The sequence below is a fragment of the Peromyscus maniculatus genome, chromosome 3 (assembly GCF_049852395.1).
Source record: "Peromyscus maniculatus bairdii isolate BWxNUB_F1_BW_parent chromosome 3, HU_Pman_BW_mat_3.1, whole genome shotgun sequence".
NCBI classification, from domain to species: domain Eukaryota; kingdom Metazoa; phylum Chordata; class Mammalia; order Rodentia; family Cricetidae; genus Peromyscus; species Peromyscus maniculatus.
Window position 1 is genome coordinate 154,111,278 of NC_134854.1, and position 19,840 is coordinate 154,131,117.

The 19,840-nt window shown below is 39.5% G+C and overlaps 1 protein-coding gene across 2 annotated transcripts in view; it reads left to right on the forward strand.

Moving 5' to 3' along the window:
- LOC143272546 (uncharacterized) overlaps positions 1 to 15,745 on the forward strand; it is a 35,614-nt gene extending 19,869 nt beyond the window's left edge. The window contains exons 2-5 of one of the 2 annotated variants that reach the window (XM_076568084.1): positions 8,506 to 8,581; positions 11,950 to 12,182; positions 13,997 to 14,397; positions 15,643 to 15,745. In XM_076568084.1, coding sequence (XP_076424199.1) covers positions 12,047 to 12,182; positions 13,997 to 14,397 — 537 coding nt within the window. In that variant the 5' untranslated portion in view covers positions 8,506 to 8,581; positions 11,950 to 12,046 and the 3' untranslated portion in view covers positions 15,643 to 15,745. Of the gene's footprint in view, positions 1 to 8,505; positions 8,582 to 10,320; positions 10,517 to 11,949; positions 12,183 to 13,996; positions 14,398 to 15,642 lie in introns of those variants that run through there. The other variant, XM_076568083.1, reaches the window with a different exon arrangement.
- The last annotated feature ends 4,095 nt before the right edge of the window (positions 15,746 to 19,840 follow it).

The window sequence follows — 19,840 nt, forward strand, 5'->3', positions numbered from 1 at the left end:
ATTTTCAGATCTCTCATGGAGACTCATTCTGGTTTAAAGGAAACTAAGAAGATGTAAATCTGTGGCATTTTCAAAACCTGAACAATTCTTACCATTCCTCAGTTCACCTGCCTGGTTTTTATGCTTCTAGCCCTAGGTTGCATTTTCTGTTCCATTTTATTGCATCTAAAATGACTGTGCAATAACATCTAAGTATTACTAAAGGTGTTATTAAAATATTACTAAAAGTTAGTATTCAATTATCAAACTGTTTTATAAATGATAAATGTCTTATTTTATACTTACTTTTATTGATCTGAATCTGAAAAAAATTATAATGGAAAAAATTATAATGAAAATATAATTATAATATATAAAAATATAATCTTTTACTTATCAGGACTCTCTAATGTCTCTCTCTCCCTCTTTACTTGTATTGAATGCATTTAAAATACAACAAAAGTCCTGACCCTTTGTCCTGAGGATGGTGTAGATTGATGTTCATGTGATGATATAAATTTTATTAGTTGCATTTGAGATAGGGTCTTATGGAGCCCAGGCCGGTCTTTGTTTGCTATGTAATTGTAGAAGACCTTGAACATCTTTTTTTAAAAAATATTTTTCTTAAACTATACATCCAGATTACAGGATCCCCTTTCTCCCCTTCCTTCCCCAAGTCTATTGCTCCTCTGTTTCCCTTAAGAAAGGAGAAGGCTTCCCAGGGATATCAACAGCACACCGCATAACAGATACAATAAGAATAGGCATAAACCCTCCTATCAAGGCTGGACAAGACAACTCCATAGGCGGAAAAGGGTCCCAAGAGCAGGCAAAAGAGTCAGAGAAACACCTACTCACACTGTTAGGAGTCCCACAAAACCCCAAGCTAAACAATAACAACATGCACGCAGAGGGGTTAGTTCAGATGCATGAAGACTTCCTCATTATTGGTTCAGTGTCTGTGATCCACTATGAACACTGCTTAGTTGATTCTGTGGTCTGTTATATCCTGGTGTCCTCAAACCCTCCAGGTCCTACAATCTTCCCTCCTCTTCTGAGGGATTCCCAGACTACTGCCTACTGTTTACCTGTGGGCCTCTGCATGTGCTCCTATTAACTGATGAAGGAATACTTTCTGATAATAATTGGGGTAGACACTGATCTAAGAGAATTTCAGAATATCATTAGGAATCATTGCATTTTTTATTTTTTCATCCATGTTTGGTTCTATCTTAGATCCATGAGTCATCCAGGTTCAGGTTCCTGATCATCCAGGCAGTGTCAGGCATGGCTTCCCTCTAGTGGCTTGGGTCTTAAGTTAGGCTAGTTATTGGTTGGTCACACATACAAGCTCTGAGCCACCACTGTCCCAGACAATCTTGTAGGCGGGGCAGGTTGTGGGTTGAGTGTATTGTGGCTGATTTGGGGGTCACAGTCCCACCACTGGGAGACTCACCTGCTTACAGAAGATGTCTGAATAAGGCTTCATATCCTCCACTACTAGGGGACCTCCCTAGGGTCACCATCATAGCTTCTAGGAAGTTCCCTCTGCACTAGGTTTCCATGTTGGCCCTAAATATTCACCTATTCCAGTAGTCTCTCCCTCTCATCAATCCTCCCCCACCTGATACCTCCTATTCTCAATCACACCTGGCCCCTGTGCATAGCATTTCCCTCTAATCCTCTTGCCTCTACCCCCCAGTGCTGGAATGACAGCTATGCACTACTATGCTCTTCTTATATGGTACTGGGGAACAGACCTGGTACTTCATGTGTACTAAGCAAGCACACAGCTACATCTCCCAGATATGAGGTTATTATTGATGGGCTATTTTCCATCTAAGTTTAACTCTTTAGATCATATAATATTGAACAATGTACAGCAATGTTTGAGTGGAGAAGAGTCCCAGAGGTATTCCTCCTCACCATCACTGGATGTCTTCGGTGGTAACATACATTTTACTGTGTTCTGAATTCTTAAATATAATTCTGCCAAGAATCATCGTTCTCCAAGTTGGATCTTGGAGATTTCGTAAGTTTTGATATGAGATCTCATATCTAACTTTCATAAGTTTTGCCTGTTGGGGGCTTGGGTCTGTGTTCTTATTGATTCTGTGGATTCTTAAGAGATGGAAAACATGAGGGATAACTTCTGACCTCTTGAAAACACAGCTCTTTTGGGAAAGGTGAAGCAAGCATAACTGTGAAGCCAGCAGAGGGAGGGTCTTTAGCAAGAAGTAGCAGATTAAACCCACATAAAAAGTAATTTGAACATGAACTGAAAAGTGCCTGTGCAAGGAATTATGGGGTGAGAATTTTGCTCTGAAATTTGATTCTGGATAGAAGAATAGTATCCACACTTAAGGCAGTGCCCACACAATACATTGCACTATCACAGCATTAGGGATCATTTGTCATCATTTCTCAAGTTCAAGTTACCTGTGTGGCACAATTTGGAGTCATCAGACAAGAGGATATCTCACCCAGATACACAAATGAACACAAAGACCCAGGCAACTAGTTCCTCTAACCACTTTCAGACCTTATCAGGACTAAAGTGCTCCTCTCTTGGTTTTGTTCTGTTTGAGTCAAGGCCTCACTACATTGCCTGCTTAGCCTGGAATGTCCTATATGTAGACTCATTTGAAAATTAGTATTTAGGAATTTCCATCAAACATACATGTATATACAGTAAACTGACCTTCAAGCTTTCATGGTTAACCAATCTGAGGAAAATAGTTCTATATTTTTATCAGAAACAGAGATTTTTAGTTTCATAATTTATGCAATGAAGATTAAAACATGTTTTTATTTAGTTAAAACAGGTAAAACACAATCCTCAGTGAAGTGATTTTTCAATTATAAAAATTAATGTGATGGATTATGGAAAGGCACTGGAAACTGAATCTTGTTTTTTGAGTATTTAAAATATGACTTAAAATTGACTGAACAACTAGATAGCAAACCCAGAAAATCTTGGAAATATTTCCCAAGAAGCTACATGTTACCATTTCCCTGAATCCAAAGTAGAGCAGCAACAGCTGAAGTCAGAAATCCTTCTCTATCAGCTGTGCACAAGCAGTGGTGGGAATAACAGGGAATCATGAATTGGCCTGTGAACAGCGGCAACCTGTTCTCACCACATCAAAGAGAGAAGCCAGAGCAGCAGAGGCCAAACCTCAGAGGGCTTTGTTCAGCCCAGCTCCACCTAGCACAGGATCTGATGTGGAACACCCAAGAGCAGAGCCCTAGGGCTCCACAGTGAAGAGAAACTGCTCAATGAGTTATCAGAATGGATTACGGTAGGAGCAGAGGAAAAAAGAAGAATAAGTTCATGAGAAAAGCGGAGGATAGAGACAATGGCAGGATGCTATAGTGGAAAATTTTCCCATATTTATGAGTTTTTCAGGAGACAGAATATAAGTACTTGGTCTAAGACACTACATGGGAAGGAACCTGGAGATGTGAGGTACTGACCAGGGGCACATGGTAGACCTTCAGGTGAGAAATTAGCTAGATAGGAGAGCAAAGGAGAGAGCCAGAAAGACTCCCTCATGTTATGTGGATGACATTGGATAGCATGTGAGTCTACCAAAAGTCAGTCAAGCCCTTCCCAGGTTTTATCCACTGTCAGCAATCAGTGAAGAGATTGATGTATCATTAAATAGAAACATGAGCTATGAACTCATTGGAGATAATAAAAATAGCATTTAGAGAAAAGCTGAGAGAGAAAACTGAGTTAACAAGAGTGGGATTGAAGCAATGAGCCCCATTGGCACTTTAGCACCAAGGGCCATGGAAGTCCTCTGCCACTACTGTTCTAAATCTATTTCAAAGGCAACATGGTTCAGACAGAATTACTAATTTCCTCCTGTGACACTGCTACCTTCTTCTGTATTAGTTTTCTATGGCTGCCCAAACCAACACTAAACAAAAGAAAAACAAACAAAACAAAACAACAAACAAAATGACATAAAGAAAATAATGCAGTCCCACACACTAAGTGGAAGAAAAGCAGAATTTCATTTTCACATGGGTCAGAGGCTCAAATGTCAGGATTACTTTGGAAGAAAGTTCTGTTTCCTCAGAGGCCTCCATGTCTAGAGTGCAGAGTGGTGTTTCTTGTGTTTTCTCTATGCACATGCATCAGAACTCTATCTGCATTAGAATGTCTGTGTCTTACAAGGACCATTCAGAATAGGTTATGGATACCCTGAAAGTCTTGAATTTCATCACTTTTTCCCACGGTCTACTATGAAAGATAGTCATGTTATGGTTACAGTTCAGATCTGATCTGTTTTTCATCTTTTCTTATTTACTCATTTTTTCCAGTTATCAAAGTCACTTTTAATTCCTATTATCACATGTATGGTCTCTTTGCAAATTCATTTGATATAACTTTCAAAATAAATACTAGGTAAAAACATTTATAAAATTTCTATTTTCATTCTTTTTTCAGAAGGAATGTCCTTATCCCAAGGAAGGTTGGTGTCGTTCTTAATTTCAGTGACAGGATTTAATCAGTTCTCCTCACAGTAGACAGAGTAGTCATTACAAAGTAGAAGTCAGACCATGTCTCTGTCTTGCTTAAAATCCTCAAAGATTATTCAGTTGGGCCCGAAGTATTATAAACAGCTTCGTGGAGAACCACCTGTCCCTCTGTTTCTGAAGAGTACTAAGCCCTTCAAATGCATTAACATGTAGAATCCATCTGATCCTTCAAATCATTACTCCCCTGCATGGTTGGAAAATTGAAGTGAGGTTTACTAGGTGAGCAGCTTAGCCTGTGCTGGCAGGAGTGAATTGCATCAGGCCCTCTTGCTCTAGAAAGCATTATTGTGTTAATGAATTGACTAAGCATTTTGGAGATATAAGTAGCAATAAACAATAAATTAAATTATAACCTTAGCATTTAATTAAAGTATAACCTTATCATTTGGGATACAGAGGAAGGAGATAAAATCCAAGGTCATCTTTGGCTTCATAGTGATTTTCAGGCTAGTCTGGGATACATGAGGCTTTGTCTTAAACAACAAACAAGCAATATCAAGCAGAGAACAAACAATCATAAACAAGAAGATATAAATTAATAAAATTAAAAATGAAAGAGAGCATTAGAGCACATTCCAGTGAAATCCAGAGGATTACTGAATGGAATCCCAGCATGTAGAGAGGAAACAGGTATGGAAGTCCATCCCTACTTGTAGAGCTATTGGAAGCTCTCAACTTCTGGGAAAGGAAGGGTCAGTTTTCTCTCAGAGTATTGTCCTCTGTAATTTACTGTGCTCTGTTGGAAGGCTACATATCCAAGAAAATTTGGGCAGCACAAAATATGGCTTAACGGGACACATATGCATACACACACACACACACACACACACACACACACACACACATACACACACACACACAAATCATGTAAGCATAAGTAAGTGAGTTTAGGGGATGATTGGTATTAGAAAGAATGGAGGAAGATAATTTTAGAGATGCATATGAGAAAAGGAGAGTAAAATGTATGTATGAATATATCAAAGCCAAACCACTTCTTTGTATGGTACAAATACTAGGTAAAAAGCATAAGAATAAAAGATTAAAATTATGTGGTTTTTATGAAAATGTACATAACATGAGCATCACCATCTTAAGCTTTAATCTAGTCCTACACCAGTGCACATGCATGTGAACTCAATATGTCTCAAGAAAGAGGATGTAGAATTATGAAAAAAATATCAGTTGACTGGATAGCTAAGAAATTAGAGAGGAGGAGAAAAATGATGGATTAGATCAAAATCCATTATATACATGCACGCACTTCTCAGACAACAAACATTCCATAAAGAAATGTGTTAAATATTATAAAATCACAACAGAACAAAACGTTTACGGTGACTGACATGAAGCTGACACCTGCCCGTTTCTTCATCCCCATCTTCCTCCCTCATAGCTTTGCTTGTGAGCTCTTCCGTAATCCGACTTCATGGTGTCCATTGAGTTCTGAGGTGATATTTTTCTTTCATGATACATTACCCTCTTCACTCATTGCTGACAGTGAAGAAGGTCAGGCAAGGGAGCTGAGCCGAGTGACATTTGGCAGAAGCTACTGTCTCAGGACACATCAAGCCAAGGTCAAGGCTGACTTTCCCCAGGACTTCTGCTTCCACAGTATGAGAAGTGCAGCCTGCCTCTTCCCCTGGCTGTTTCTCTCTACCTTTCCCACTTGAAGCTTTTCTAAACCACCCTTTGAAGACCTCTCAGGCCATTCTCACTTTCCATTTAGTATCTGGAGAAACCAGACAGTGTCCTGGCCTAAACATAAGGTCTTCCAGGAATAATCACCTTCTCTGTCTCCATGAAAGCCCATCAGTCTTGGGCAAGTCATAACTGGAGTAGTTTTGCCAAGTCCTAGTATCTACCCTCCAGAATACACACCCATTACAGCCTGAATAAATTATGTTTTCATTGTTGGTCTTTATGAGTTGCATCATCATTGGCTAACATAGGTTTTTTTTTTTAGGCCTTCCTGTAATAATCTCTGCCCTCTTTGACCTTCATAGGCAGAACCCCAGACTCCATGATTTACAATGGTTGAGGGAGACGTCTTAGAGATTTCAACCCACATGACCTTAGATGCCTTATCTCAATCCAAAGCCCCTCATATACCACCACCCTGCAATAATCTGAACGTCATGCAATTCCCTACAGAGTATTGAATGATACAGGCAGCTGTGCTTACTGACTAATATGAATTACCAAGAAAAATATGATCAAACAATGTTAGTTGTAATAAAGCAAATATAGGAGAGAAAAGAACCATCAGACCATTCACCCAAAGAAGAGTCACTGCCCACAGAATACCTTGTGTTCAAAATTAAGAATGAACATAATGTGGGAAAGGTAAAATTAGCAATATCATTAGAAGGGTAAATGCAGAGATTGTCCCAGAATAAATGTGATACAGGTGGAAAATTAAATTAATTCATGACATGGAATATCAACAAACCATTTCCACAAGGAAAATGTACAATAACAAGAATCAGTATTTGACAGAAAACCCTCTATTGAAAATCAACCAGAAAGCATCATAGAAGGGGGCTGTAAGACAGTACAGGCATGACAGACACATAATTCCTACTTAGAAGCTGTGTATACCATCCTAAGCACAGGTTTCATTGTGCTCAATCACGTATCATGACTGATATTAAAACTACTCCCTAAGAGGAAGAAGAACACTCACATTCAGCCTCATGGAACATGCTGGAGAAGGAGGCACTCTTACAAGAACTCTCACAACATGAAACACATATTAATTCTGGAAAATATATATCCACATCACTGTCTAAATTCCTTTGAAGGTTTTGGCCATTTTTGCTTTACCAACCTTTAGATCTTAATAACAATGAGACTTTTTTAGACCATGTAATCTTTTGTGTTTTTAAACTTTTTATTCATTTTATATACCAACCACAGACCTCCTTCTTAACCGTCTTCCTGCCCTCCTCCCAGCTCCTCCCTTGAACCCCCTTTTCTCCTCCTTTAAAATGGTAAGTTGGACATGGACAGCTAAGCCTAATATATACAGCAGAGGCAAGACCAAGCCCCTTCCCAGTGTATCAAGATGAGCAAAGTGTCTCACCATAGGTAATGGGATCCAGAAAGCCAGCTCATGCACCAGGGATAGATCCTGATCATACACCAGGGGCCCCTCAAACAGACCCAACTACACAACTGTCTCTCATATGCAGAGGATTTAGTCTGGTCCTATTCAGGTTCCACAGCTGTCATAGACCATGTAATCTTTATCAACAGGGCATCTCTGCCTACAATCAGGTGGTTTGAGATTGAGAAAGGCTTTTTGGGCCTGCACAGACTGATGGTCAATCTTCTAAATCTAATGTCAAAGTAATATCCTAACACGTTAGAGGCTTGGGTAGGAATCATACCCATATCACCAAAACAATAGTTAAGTATCACACACAAATGGTACATATATCACGATTGATGGAGATCTGGCTGTAGTCATCATGGGAGATGCACTGCTCACTGTGTTCTTTGAATCCTGTATGGTCTCTATTGGTACATCTCTCCATCTCCTCCACTCCAGAACACACATGATCAACACTGAGTGTGATCAAGTACTGTCAACTAGACTGACATTAAAATAATGAAGAAAATTTAATTCAAATACCTGGGCTTGTTACAGGAAAAATATTCCTGTTTCAAAAATTTTCTATGAGACTTTCATATGTGAGTATTGTACTTGCATAATTTCTATCCTTTCTTCACCTCTCTAAGTCTTTTTCTCCTCTCGTTTTCCTTTCAAATTCATGACATCTGATTTAATGATTACTGATACACACATACTCACACATGCTTATAAATATCACTGGCTGAACCTATCTAGTGTTGCTTGTATGTGTATGTGTTTAGGGCAGGCCACTTGAAATTGGATATATACATGCTCATCCTAGTAGAAGACTAAGATTCTCTGTCTCAGCAGTCATTAATTTACTGTATTTCTTTATCTAGGAGTGTGGCCTCATGTGATTTCCACCAACTATGTGGGCATTCCAAGTGGTGTTGTCATTGTGCTGGTTGTCCTTAGGTAAGGCTCATTGAGATTTCAGGGGTGCAGTTCCCTGTCATATATAAAAGGCACTATCTTGCAGATGCCCTAGTCCTCTGTCTTTTACAGTCATTCTTCTCCCTCATCCATAATGTTTTCTGAGTCATAGGTGTAGGGGTTGTGGTGTAGAAGTATAAAGTGGGGATGGACACCATGAGCTTGTTCTTCTCTGGACTCTCACCAGTTGAACATTTCTGTATATTGTCGTCCTGTTACAACAGAAGGTTTATTTATTTATTTATTTATTTATTTATTTATTTATTTATTTATTTATGAAAGCAAAGAGCTACAGTTGTCTGTATGTATAAAGCTAAGTATTGAGAATGTAGTTGGATTTCTCTAAGAACACTATTGACCTCTTTTCTTCCTTAGCAACATTCTCATTACTTTTGGGATGCTATGGAATCTAGTCTTCAGGCAGGAAGTTTCCAGGATTGTTCAAACCTGATTCCTTCAAGTCCTATTTCCAAAAGATGTAGTGTCATCTGTAATAGGCTCTTACCATCATGCTCTAGAAGGCAACCCAGGACAATGGAAATAGCTGATATTGTTTGGAGGTCTTTTGGACCCACAATTCTAAGGGAAGTTTCCCATGCTCCCCTTAGAGTTTTTGTTAGGTTGTCTATGCCTCCTGGGGGAGGCATTATCTACCAAGAGGTGCAACTTCATTTAAACTAAACATGTACTTGTTTGGATACATATACATTTATGTTTTTTGCATGTATTTTAAATAAAAATAGAATATATGCTTCATTTCCCAATATATTTAGTGTTATTTATTACTCGTTGTTTTTTCTCCTTCTGTATTACCCATCTTATTGGTCTCCTCACTTTTTTCTGTTTCCCCCCATAGCACCATTATCCTACCATTGTCCTCTCTAGAACTCTTTCTTTTCCTTAATGCCTTTTGGTCTTTTTACTTCCCTGGTTACTGTGGTAACTCCAGGTTCTGTTTATTTATATGTAAATATTCAGAGGTATAATCCACATACATAAGAGAATGTCTAGCATTTGTTTTTCTGTGTGTGGGTTACCTCACTCAGTATAATATTTTCTAGACCTATGCATTTACCTGCTAAAACTTCTAGAAATCATCAGCACTTTCACCAAAGTGGCAGGATAGAAATTAAATTAGAAAAAAAATAACATCCTTCCCATATACTGTGAACAAACAAACACACACACACACACACACACACACACACAAACAAACACACAAACAATGAGAAATGGCTAACTAGAAACAATCCCATTTCCAGTATCATCAAAAACTATCTATGAAGAAACTTGACTAAAGTTTTGTGAATTTTCTACATTGAAAACTTCAAATCTCTGAAGAGAACACATTAAGGAATGCACTAGAAAATGGAAAGATTGTCCCGGATCATGGTTTGATACAACTAACATTGTAGAAATGACTATCCTAATAAAATTTGGAGATTCAATATAATTTCATCTGAAATATCCATGAAATTCTTCACAGAAATAACAGATAATCCTAAAATTTTTGTGGAACCATAAAAACACCCTGGATAGTCAATAAATTCTGAGAAAAAATAATTCTGGAGGGATTACATTACCACATTCAAAGCTGTGTTATACACCGATTCTAATAAAAACAGCATGGTACTAGCAAAACCAGACACATGGTCAATGGAATGAAATAGGAATCCCACACAGGACTGTGTCAAGCTACAGCCTTGTGATATTTGATAAAGATCCTAAAAATACATAGTGGCTTGAACTGCTTGGAGGGCACCCAGGCAGGGTGTTTGGGATCCTTCCCTGGTGCTTGGGCATGCTTTTGGGAATCTGGTAACTGTGGACACCTTGCACAGCCTTGGTACAGTGGGAAGGGGCTTGGACCTGACTCTCCTGACTCTCCTGACTCTCCATGGGAGACATTGATTTTGGGTATGTGGGGATGGGGGATGTGGAGTGGCTTGGGAGAGAGGACTGGGGAGTGGGAGGAGGGAGGAGGGGGGTTCTGTGGGTGGTGTGTAGAGTAAGTAGAAAATTTCTTAATAAAGAAAAATGAAAAAAAATAAAATAAAAAAATACATAGTGGAAGGAAGACAGCATCTTCAACAAATAGCTGGCTAAATAATGTCTACATGTAGAAGAATGAAATTAGATCCATATTTACCACCCTGTAGAGAAAATCAACTCCAAATGATTCAAAATCTTATGTGAACTCTGAAATCCTGAAACTACCAGAAGAAAAAATAGCAATCTGCAGGATACAGTTATAGAAAAAGACTTTCTGATTAAGAATCCTTTTACATAATAATTAAGGAAAATAATTGATGAATGGGATCTCATAAAACTAAATATCTGTACAGCAAATGAAATAATCAAGTAAAGATGAAGGTCACATGTTGAGAGAGACTCTTTTCCAGCTATCCTTCTGTGAGGAGATTAACATCCAGAATGAACAGGGAACTCAAAACAAATGAACAATCAAATAACCAATCAAGAAAGCAAAAAGCTCAAATGAAAATGGGCAAGGGACTTATTGAAAGGGTTCAAAATAAAGAAATAAAAATGGCTAACAAGTACTGCAAAAATTGTCAATATTCTTAGGGTTATATAATTCCCAAATAAAAATTCTTGGATATTTCCGCTTACATCGTTCAGAATGGCCAATATCAAGAAAACAGTTGACAACAAATGATTGGGAGGATTTTTGAAAAAGGGAGTCCTCATGTGTTGTGGGAATTAGCTCTGCCAATGACCTTGGACCCATAGAGGTGTGGTTTTTTTTTTTCTGGGTACATGACTGCTTAAAACTTAGGAGAAGGCACACACTCATGCTCTCACTTGGGTGGTGGAGACTGAGTCACCCTGAGTAAACTGACGTGTCTGTCTCCATCTTTCCTGGGCAAATTGAAGGATTCTGCAACTGGATCAACCTTATCCTGTATCCATGAGTCTTTTCCCCCATAATATCCATAAATAAATTGAAAAATGTTCATATATATACACACACCCTTTTGGCTTTCATTTCACTCATCCACTTTTGGTGGGCATGCAAACTAGAGCAATCAATATGGAAATAGAGGTGGAGAATTCTGAAATCCTAAATGTACATTATCTTATGACCCAGCTGTATCACATATACATATACCTTGGCATATGTTCAAAGGAGTCAACATCCTAATTCACAGATACTTGCTCATTCATGTTCATTGCCATTCTCTTCACAATAGCCATATAGGGAAACAATGTATATCATACAACTACTGAATGGACTGAAAATGTGGTACATACATAATGAAATATTACCTTTCTGTGAAGAGACAATGTTCCTTTAACCACGTCACCACATTACATGTTATTCCTTCCAGATAGGATATGTTGACAATCTCCACCCTGCTGGGCTAAAGTCCCAAAGAGAAATAATGGAACTAGGTCTTCCAGCTGTGGATCAAAGATTTCATTGTTATGCTCCTTTTTATAAATGGAATGGCCTTCGATGTCACAACACTTGAGAACAACTCCAGAGCCTTCTCCAAGATGCTGGCAGTTCTGTTCACAGCGGCCTTGCTGGTCCTGAGCTCAGCTCAGAGCCCCAATGAAGGTACAAAACCTTATAGGGTGGGAGATGGAGACTTTCAAGAGAAAGAATGGAGAAAAGAGAGGATAAGGGGAGAGAAAGGACAGAATCAGGTGAGAAGAAAGACAGTCCAACAGAGTATCTGTGGTAAGGGTTAGAACAGTTATATACTCACCACACAACATACCCTTTTTACTTAATATTTAATCTGGAAGGCATAAAAGGCTTGAGCAGAGGAACAAGATGGCCCATTTTGTGTTTAGAAAAGAGGCATGGAAAAATGTTGAGATTATTGAGCATCTTCTGATAATCAGAGTGAATACTGGGATCAGCTGTCCTTGCTACACAGTGGATGCCAGACACATGATATAGACAAACATGCCAGGATTAGTTCAAGATCAGAGAATTACAGAGTAAATTCAATGCTCTAGACACTCAAGTACAAGTATTGGAGCCCAATTTAAATATTTTACTCAGGCCTACATTCAGAATTTTAATATGCTTCAGGCAGTATGTGTTACTTTGTATCATGTGTCCTCCTTGATTTACCTCTTGAGAGCTCTAACAATTAATGAAGGAACAAACTGTGGGACATAGTCTTAAGGTGACTGAAATATGCAGAATACTTAGGAAAAGGGAGCTGTTTGTTTTGTAGATGTGCAGGGAGGAGAAAAAGATTTTCTATTTAGAGCTAGTGGGTAGCAGCACAGGGAATCTGTACATGCTCTTGCATCCCAGAACCTTTCCAGGAATGTCTCAGAGGCTGACTGATGAGCTCATTCATGCTCAGAAGCTTGAGTCTGGAAAGTCACATTTTCTTGCAGGACATCTTTAAGCTCTGAAAGATTGCAATCTGAATTTTCAGTTCATCCTATGCTGCATTTGTAGAGGATCCTTCTGTTGTTTCAGCTGGTAAAGCCTAATCCATCATCTTTCCATGTTGTTCAATTGTCTGTGTTTCAGTGTGTTGTCTTACCATATTTTCTGTCTTAGGAATGAATAAATATTGGTTTCTCTAAAGATATAAACGCGTTCCCCAACCTTGATACTTGGAACGTGATTGAGTTCAGCCAGCTGAATGATAGAGAGACCAAGCTTCCATAATAGCAGAATGAATATGTCTGCTCTACATCCAGAAATGATCTCTGTCAGATGAGGCAGAAAACAAAAGTGCCTCCCCTGGTAGTGGGAGGGTCTGTGGCTTCCCTCTTCCTCAGTGTTCCTGTCTATCATTACACACTTCATGAACAAGGTGGAGAAATACTTAGCTTTCCCTGTTTTCTCTCTGCTGTTTTCATCATTCACCATGCAACTGTCTTTGATTTAAAAAGAAATGACAAATTGTCCCCAGACTTTTATTATTGAATTTGGTGGTGGCCATTTTGTTCTCTTCTCTCAGGGTTTCAGTGTGTAGATGTAAAGTATTGAAAAGCTAAGTCAAATTTCATCCTAGGGCTCAGAAACCAGGGCTAGAAGCCCTTGCACAGGCAGGGAGTCCTTGATAACAACTGGAAACCTTCCTCATGTTAATGTATTCTTTCTTCTTTTGCATTACTGCTCTTTTGCCTTTGGGGACATCTCATGTGATAAATAAGGGTCCCCAAACTTTCATGTTTTCTAGCTGTAGGGGCACATGCTTGTCCCAGGATACAAATACCAAACCTTCTGTCTCATTGGGATGTAGATTTAGAAAGCCAAGGACAAGGATGTGTGGAAGAAGAAGTTAGCAGTTGGCAGACAGGTTCTGGGAGAAAGGATTGTGCGATCAGGTCAGGGAAAGGAAACAAAAGGAAATTCTTTCACCAATGTGCTCTTCTCTTCTGTCCTGACCCATACAGATACTGAAAGCCAGAGCCCAGTCTCAGTGGACTCTGCTGCTCCTGAGTCTGAAAATGATCCACAGAGTGACTCCCCACCAGGAGAGGAACAAGTGTCCTCTGATGATGCTGTTGAGAATGAAGTAAATAATCCACAGCAGGAACAATCTGCAGAAGGGCCTCAGGATCAATCTTCTACTCTTCCTGAAGACTCAAAAGGACCAGTCCAACAAGAAGGCCAGCAGCATGACCTTCCTCCTCCTGAGTTTCAACATAGACCTCCTCCTCCTCCTCGTGGTCCTTTTCCAGGCAACAAAAGGAATCCTTCCCATAATGTCCATAAGGAACAAAGACCACCTTTAGGTAGAGGACAGAATGTGAAAAATCTACCTCATCATCCTCGGTCCAGACTGTTTCCTTAGGTAAGATGCTTTTGAGACTAATCTTCCCAGTAATCCAGATGCCAGTGACATGTATTAGTTAAATTATTAAACAGAAACCCTTCCCTTCTGTATTTCTCAAATAGTGTAAAAATTAGTTAACTGGAGTGACATCCTTTATGGGCACATTTCTAATCTTTGCATTTAGATAGTATAAGATGGTATATGTGTGTTGTTATAGGAAGACCATGGACAAGCTCTCCAAGGTATTTCTGCCTTTGAGGAATATGGCTCCACAGTTCCTCTTATCTCAGTGATTGCCTGTTGAGTTTGGTTGGGTTTTAGAAGTACAGCAGCAACCTCTCTTTGGTTGCCTGTCTCCTGTGTTCAATCTCACTGGTCTCTCATCTCCAACCTGTACATTTAGCCCCATTCACACTAGGAATGTTCAGATCCATTGTCTCTAAGTGATACCTTAGAGACACCTCTGACCTTGGCCAGACTTTTAATACATTCTTCTAAATTTGTGTGTGCCTAAGTTCCTCATAACCTACCTTTCTAGGAGGGTGCAAGGGTGAATATTATGCTTATATATTTTTCTGAGTTCCCATGCTTTCTTTTTTCTGAGTTTCTGGAAGCCACTAGTTTGAATCCTATCGCAACCCTCAGGAATATTACTTTGTGTATGTGTGCTATTATATAAATGTAGCATTCAATTTTACATGAATATCATTCTGTGTAGAACTTTAGGTTATTTATTTAAAAAAACACATTTCATATAAAACTGCATTGCTTCATACAAGTATGTTACCCGGATCTCCCTATAGAATGCTTCACTGGTGTTCTTGGTTATATGTTGCTATTTGTGTACTCAGAATTTTTTTGGTGTTAACATTGTATACTACTGCATTGCATGGTCTGTTTTGATGTCCTTACTTGTCATTCTTTTAATAAACATTTAGGCTGGTTTCAGTTTTTCATCCAGTTAGGGTGCATTTCAGTCAACACCTTTGAAATAAATCTTTGAATATTTAAAATCAGAACCAAAGGATGAACAGGCTAAGAAACATTATTCACTTCCATACTGTAAGAAACAGCTTAGTCCCATTGTATGCTCTGTGCCTGCCATGAGTAAACCTGAGAAAATGAGGAAGGAGAGAGAGGAAGTAGTTGGGAGAAGAAGAGGGTTGGGCTCCCACCTTCCTCACTTCAGTGGTACCAGGAAGAGTTGAAACTCCAGCATGTCCCAAGTTTTCACTCACTTTCCTCCTTCCTTTTCTGTTTCAGGGAGTGCCTGAGAAGAATATGTACTTCAGAAAAATAGGCCAAGAAGTCATTGTTGATTGACTACCTGACCCCAATAAAATTTTCAGCATTCGATTTCTGGGTGTTGTGTATAATTCTTAGCAATGGAGAGGCTAGAATTTGAGTGGTGTGGTTATAACATAAGAACATCTAGAAAAGCATCCCATGGATACTGGGAAAATTTTCCATCTTTTTGTCCACAACACAGATAGCAAATGAAAACACTGCATGGCCCTGTATCTCCATGCTTTAATTTTAACACAATCTACAGTGAATAAGTTTTTTTAAATTGTAAAAGTTAATGTGATGGAATTATGGAAAGGCACTGGCAACTGAATCTTTTTTTTTCAGTATTTAAAAATATCACTTAAAACTGACTGAACAACTAGACAGCAAACCCAGAACATCTTGGAAACATTTCCATCAACCTACATGTTACCATACTGAATCCAAAGTATAGCAGCAACAGCTGTGAGTCAGAAATCCAGTTTGTTCCTGTAGCACGGATCCTAATTGGTCTTTTCTTTCTTTTTTCTTTATTTACAATTTTTTTTTCATTTTACATACCAATCCCCTCTCTCCCCTTCTCCTTCTCCCCATCTTCTGCCAATCCACCCTTATCCACTCTTCCAAGAGGGTAAGTCCTCCCTTGGAGGATCTACAAAGTCTGACATACTAAATTGAGGCAGAACCAACCCCCTTCACCCCTGTGTCAATGCTGAGCAAGGTATCCCACCCTAGGAGAAGTGTTCCAAAAAGTCAGTTCATGCACCTGGGGTAAATCCAGGTCCCACTGCCAGGGGCTCCCCAAACAGATCTCGCCACATAACTGTTACCCACATTCAGAGGGCCAAGTTCCATACCATGCATGTTCCCCAGCTGACAGGCCAGAGTCCATGAGCTCCCACCAGCTTGGATTAGCTGCCTCTTAGGTTTTTCCCATCATGATCTTGGCCTCAATTGCTCCTGTGATCCCTCCTCCCTTTCTTCAACTGAAATCCAGGAGCTCAGCCCAGTGCTTGGTTGTGGATCACTGCATCTGCTTCCATCAGTTACTTAATGTAGGTTCTATGATGATAATTAGGGTAGTCATTAATCTGATTATAGGGGAAGGTTAAGTCCAGACACCCTCTCCATTACTGATAGGAGTCTTAGCTGGAGTCATCCTTGTGGATTCCTGGAGATTTTCCTACCCCTAGGTTTCTCCCTAACCCCCTAATGGTTCCCTCTACCAAGATCTCTTTCATTGCTCTCCCTCTCCATCTCTCCCTCCACTTGGCCATCTCAGTCTCTTCTGTTCCCATTCCTCATCCCTTCCCTTCTACCCACCCCTCCCAGTTTACCCAGGAGATATTATCTCTTTTCCCTTCCTGGGGCCCTCCTTGTGTGTCCCTCTTAGGGTTCTCCTTTTTACCTCGTTTCTCTGAGGTTGTGGATTGTAGTCTGGTTATACTTTGCTTTGTGTCTAATATCCACTTTAGAGTGAGTACTTACCATGTTTGTCTTTCTGGGTCTGGGTTACCACACTCAAGATGATTCTTTCTAGTTCCATCTATTTGCCTATACATTTCATGATGTCATTTTTTTTTTTATCACTGAGTGTTTCTAATTGGTTTTAATGAAAACCCAGAGCCAGATATTGGGGTAAATGCTGTAAAATCAGAGAGATAAAAGAAATAGCCTTCCCCATCTCCTCAGCCAAAAATACTGTACTCTTGTCTCCTCCTGTCTCGTATTCCTTTCTCTATCCAGCCACATCACTATCATTTCCTGTCTTGACCTCTCTAGTGCTGAGATTAAAGGCACGTGCCTCCCAAGTACTGGGAGCAAAGGCATGAGATCCCAAGTGCTGGGATTAAAGGTGTGTGCCACCACGGCCTGATCTCTAAGACTAACTAGTGGCTGGTTTTGCCCTCTAATCTCCAGGCAAGCTTTATTTGTTAGAACATACATAAAATATCACCACATGTTCCCAGCTGTGCACAAGATGTAGTGGGAGCAACAGGAAATAACGAACAGCCTGTGAACAGGGGCAACCTGTTCTCACTATGGCAAGTGAAAAATCGAAGGCAGCAGAGGCCAAACCTCAGAGGATTTTGTTCACTCCAGCTCCACCTAGCACAGGGTCTGAAGTGAGACCTTTGATACATGAACACCTGAGAGCAAAGCCCTAGGACTTCATAGTGAAGAGAAACTACTCAATGAGTTATCAGAATGGATCACAGGCCGGAACAAAGGAACGGAGAAGAAAAAGTTCATGAGAAGAGTGGAGGCCAGAGTCACAGGCACGATGCACAGTGAAAATTTGTTAAAATTTAGTAGCGATTATCCCCATGCTTTTCAGGAGACAGAGTTATGTGGGAGGCGATTTGGAGTTGAGTGATCTTAATTAGGAGAACATGGTAGCTCTTCAGTTGTGAAATTAGCTAGAGAGAAGACTGAAGGAGAGTGCCAGCAGACTTATTTTTTGTATGTGGGTGACCTTGGACATGGCAGCACTGGGGGAAATCTACAAAGTTCATTGTTCACAAAAGATAGCATGTGATTCTGCCAAATGTCACTCAGCTCAAGTCCTTCTCATTTTTCCTCCCACAATTAACAATGAGTGAAGAGATTAATGTCTCATGGAATAGAAATGTGAGCTATCTGCTCACTGGAGAAAATAAAAATAGAATCTAGAGAAAAGCTGACAGAAAAAACTGAGTTAGGAAAAGTGGATTTGAAGCATTGAACACCATAATGATAATGGACTAAACCTCTGAAACTGTAAGCCACTCGATTGAATCAAGTTCCTCTGCAATTAAATCTACAAAACAAAATTAATGCTGAATAGATCTAGCACAAGGATAAAGGAGTCACAATCAGATTTCCACTTTCAAATGGCAACTAGGAGTCACACTACTGAAGAAACTATGAATCTTCAGAAAATTTATTTATAAAGTCACAATGAAAGGACAAATTTCAACCAGGTTGAACATCAAAAAAAAAATGGAGAAAGCTTTATGGTTTTTGCAAATAGTTCACTGCTGCAAAGATATAATTTACTGAGCCAGGCATTGTGGCATACAGCTGTAACTCCAGTACAAGGAAGATAGGGAGGAGAAGATTTAGGCATTCATAGCCCAGCCAAGGACACACAGTGAAGGATTAGTCTCTTGATTAGGCCAGAGCCTTAAGGACTCAATGGGTTTCCTAAGCCCCTTCAGTTAGGAACTCAGTCCTCAACTTTTCATATTCAAACTGTAGAATCAGATAATAGTGCTAATGTTATAATATTTAATGTGTAATATTTCTTTGAATAGAGAGCAAACAACTGGGAGAAAATCCTTTAGGTTTCTACAGGCCATCTTTATATTTGCACCCCACTGCTTACTTTGAAAGAACAATTCTTTCTCTCTCTTTTTCAATGGGCCTCAAGTTAAAAACAGACCTTTTTTTTTTTTTTTTTTTTTTTTGGTTTTTTGAGACAGGGTTTCTCTGTGTAGCTTTGCGCCTTTCCTGGAGCTCACTTGGTAGCCCAGGCTGGCCTCGAACTCACAGAGATCTGCCTGGCTCTGCCTCCCGAGTGCTGGAATTAAAGGCGTGTGTCACCACCGCCCGGCAAAAGCAGACCTTTTAAGCAATGCAGTCTTTATTTATTCTTCAATCATCTACTCTGGAGCTTTTAAAAATTGTGGCCATCAGTTCTTTATAACTATCTGTACCACCCTTTGCGATGAACATACTGGTGATCTTTGAGTTTCCATGCTCATTTCTGTTTGCAGCTATTTATCAGCCCAAACATATTTATAAAATGTTTATAATTAATGTCCTCAACATATCCTTCCTTTCTGGCTGATAATCTGGGCAGTGTATTGTCTCTTAGGCACAATTATGATAAAAATTCCTCATACTCCTCATTTAACTTCACGGCTACCAAAGGCCCTAGAGTCTACAACTCAGCATCAGAAGAGAAAGCAAACCAGATGCTCAAACATACAATGTTTTAATCATTCCCACTTTCCCTTCAGGGTCACCTCCTACTCCTAATTCAGACTAAACTTGGTGCTTCAAAGACAGAACCATTTTACATCTTCAGCTGTCTTTAATCTATGTGTGTTCAGTTGTGTTTCTTTTCATGTTGAACTTCTTTCAATCCATACTCTGTACTAGCTATCTTTAGCAATTCTTCACAAATTCC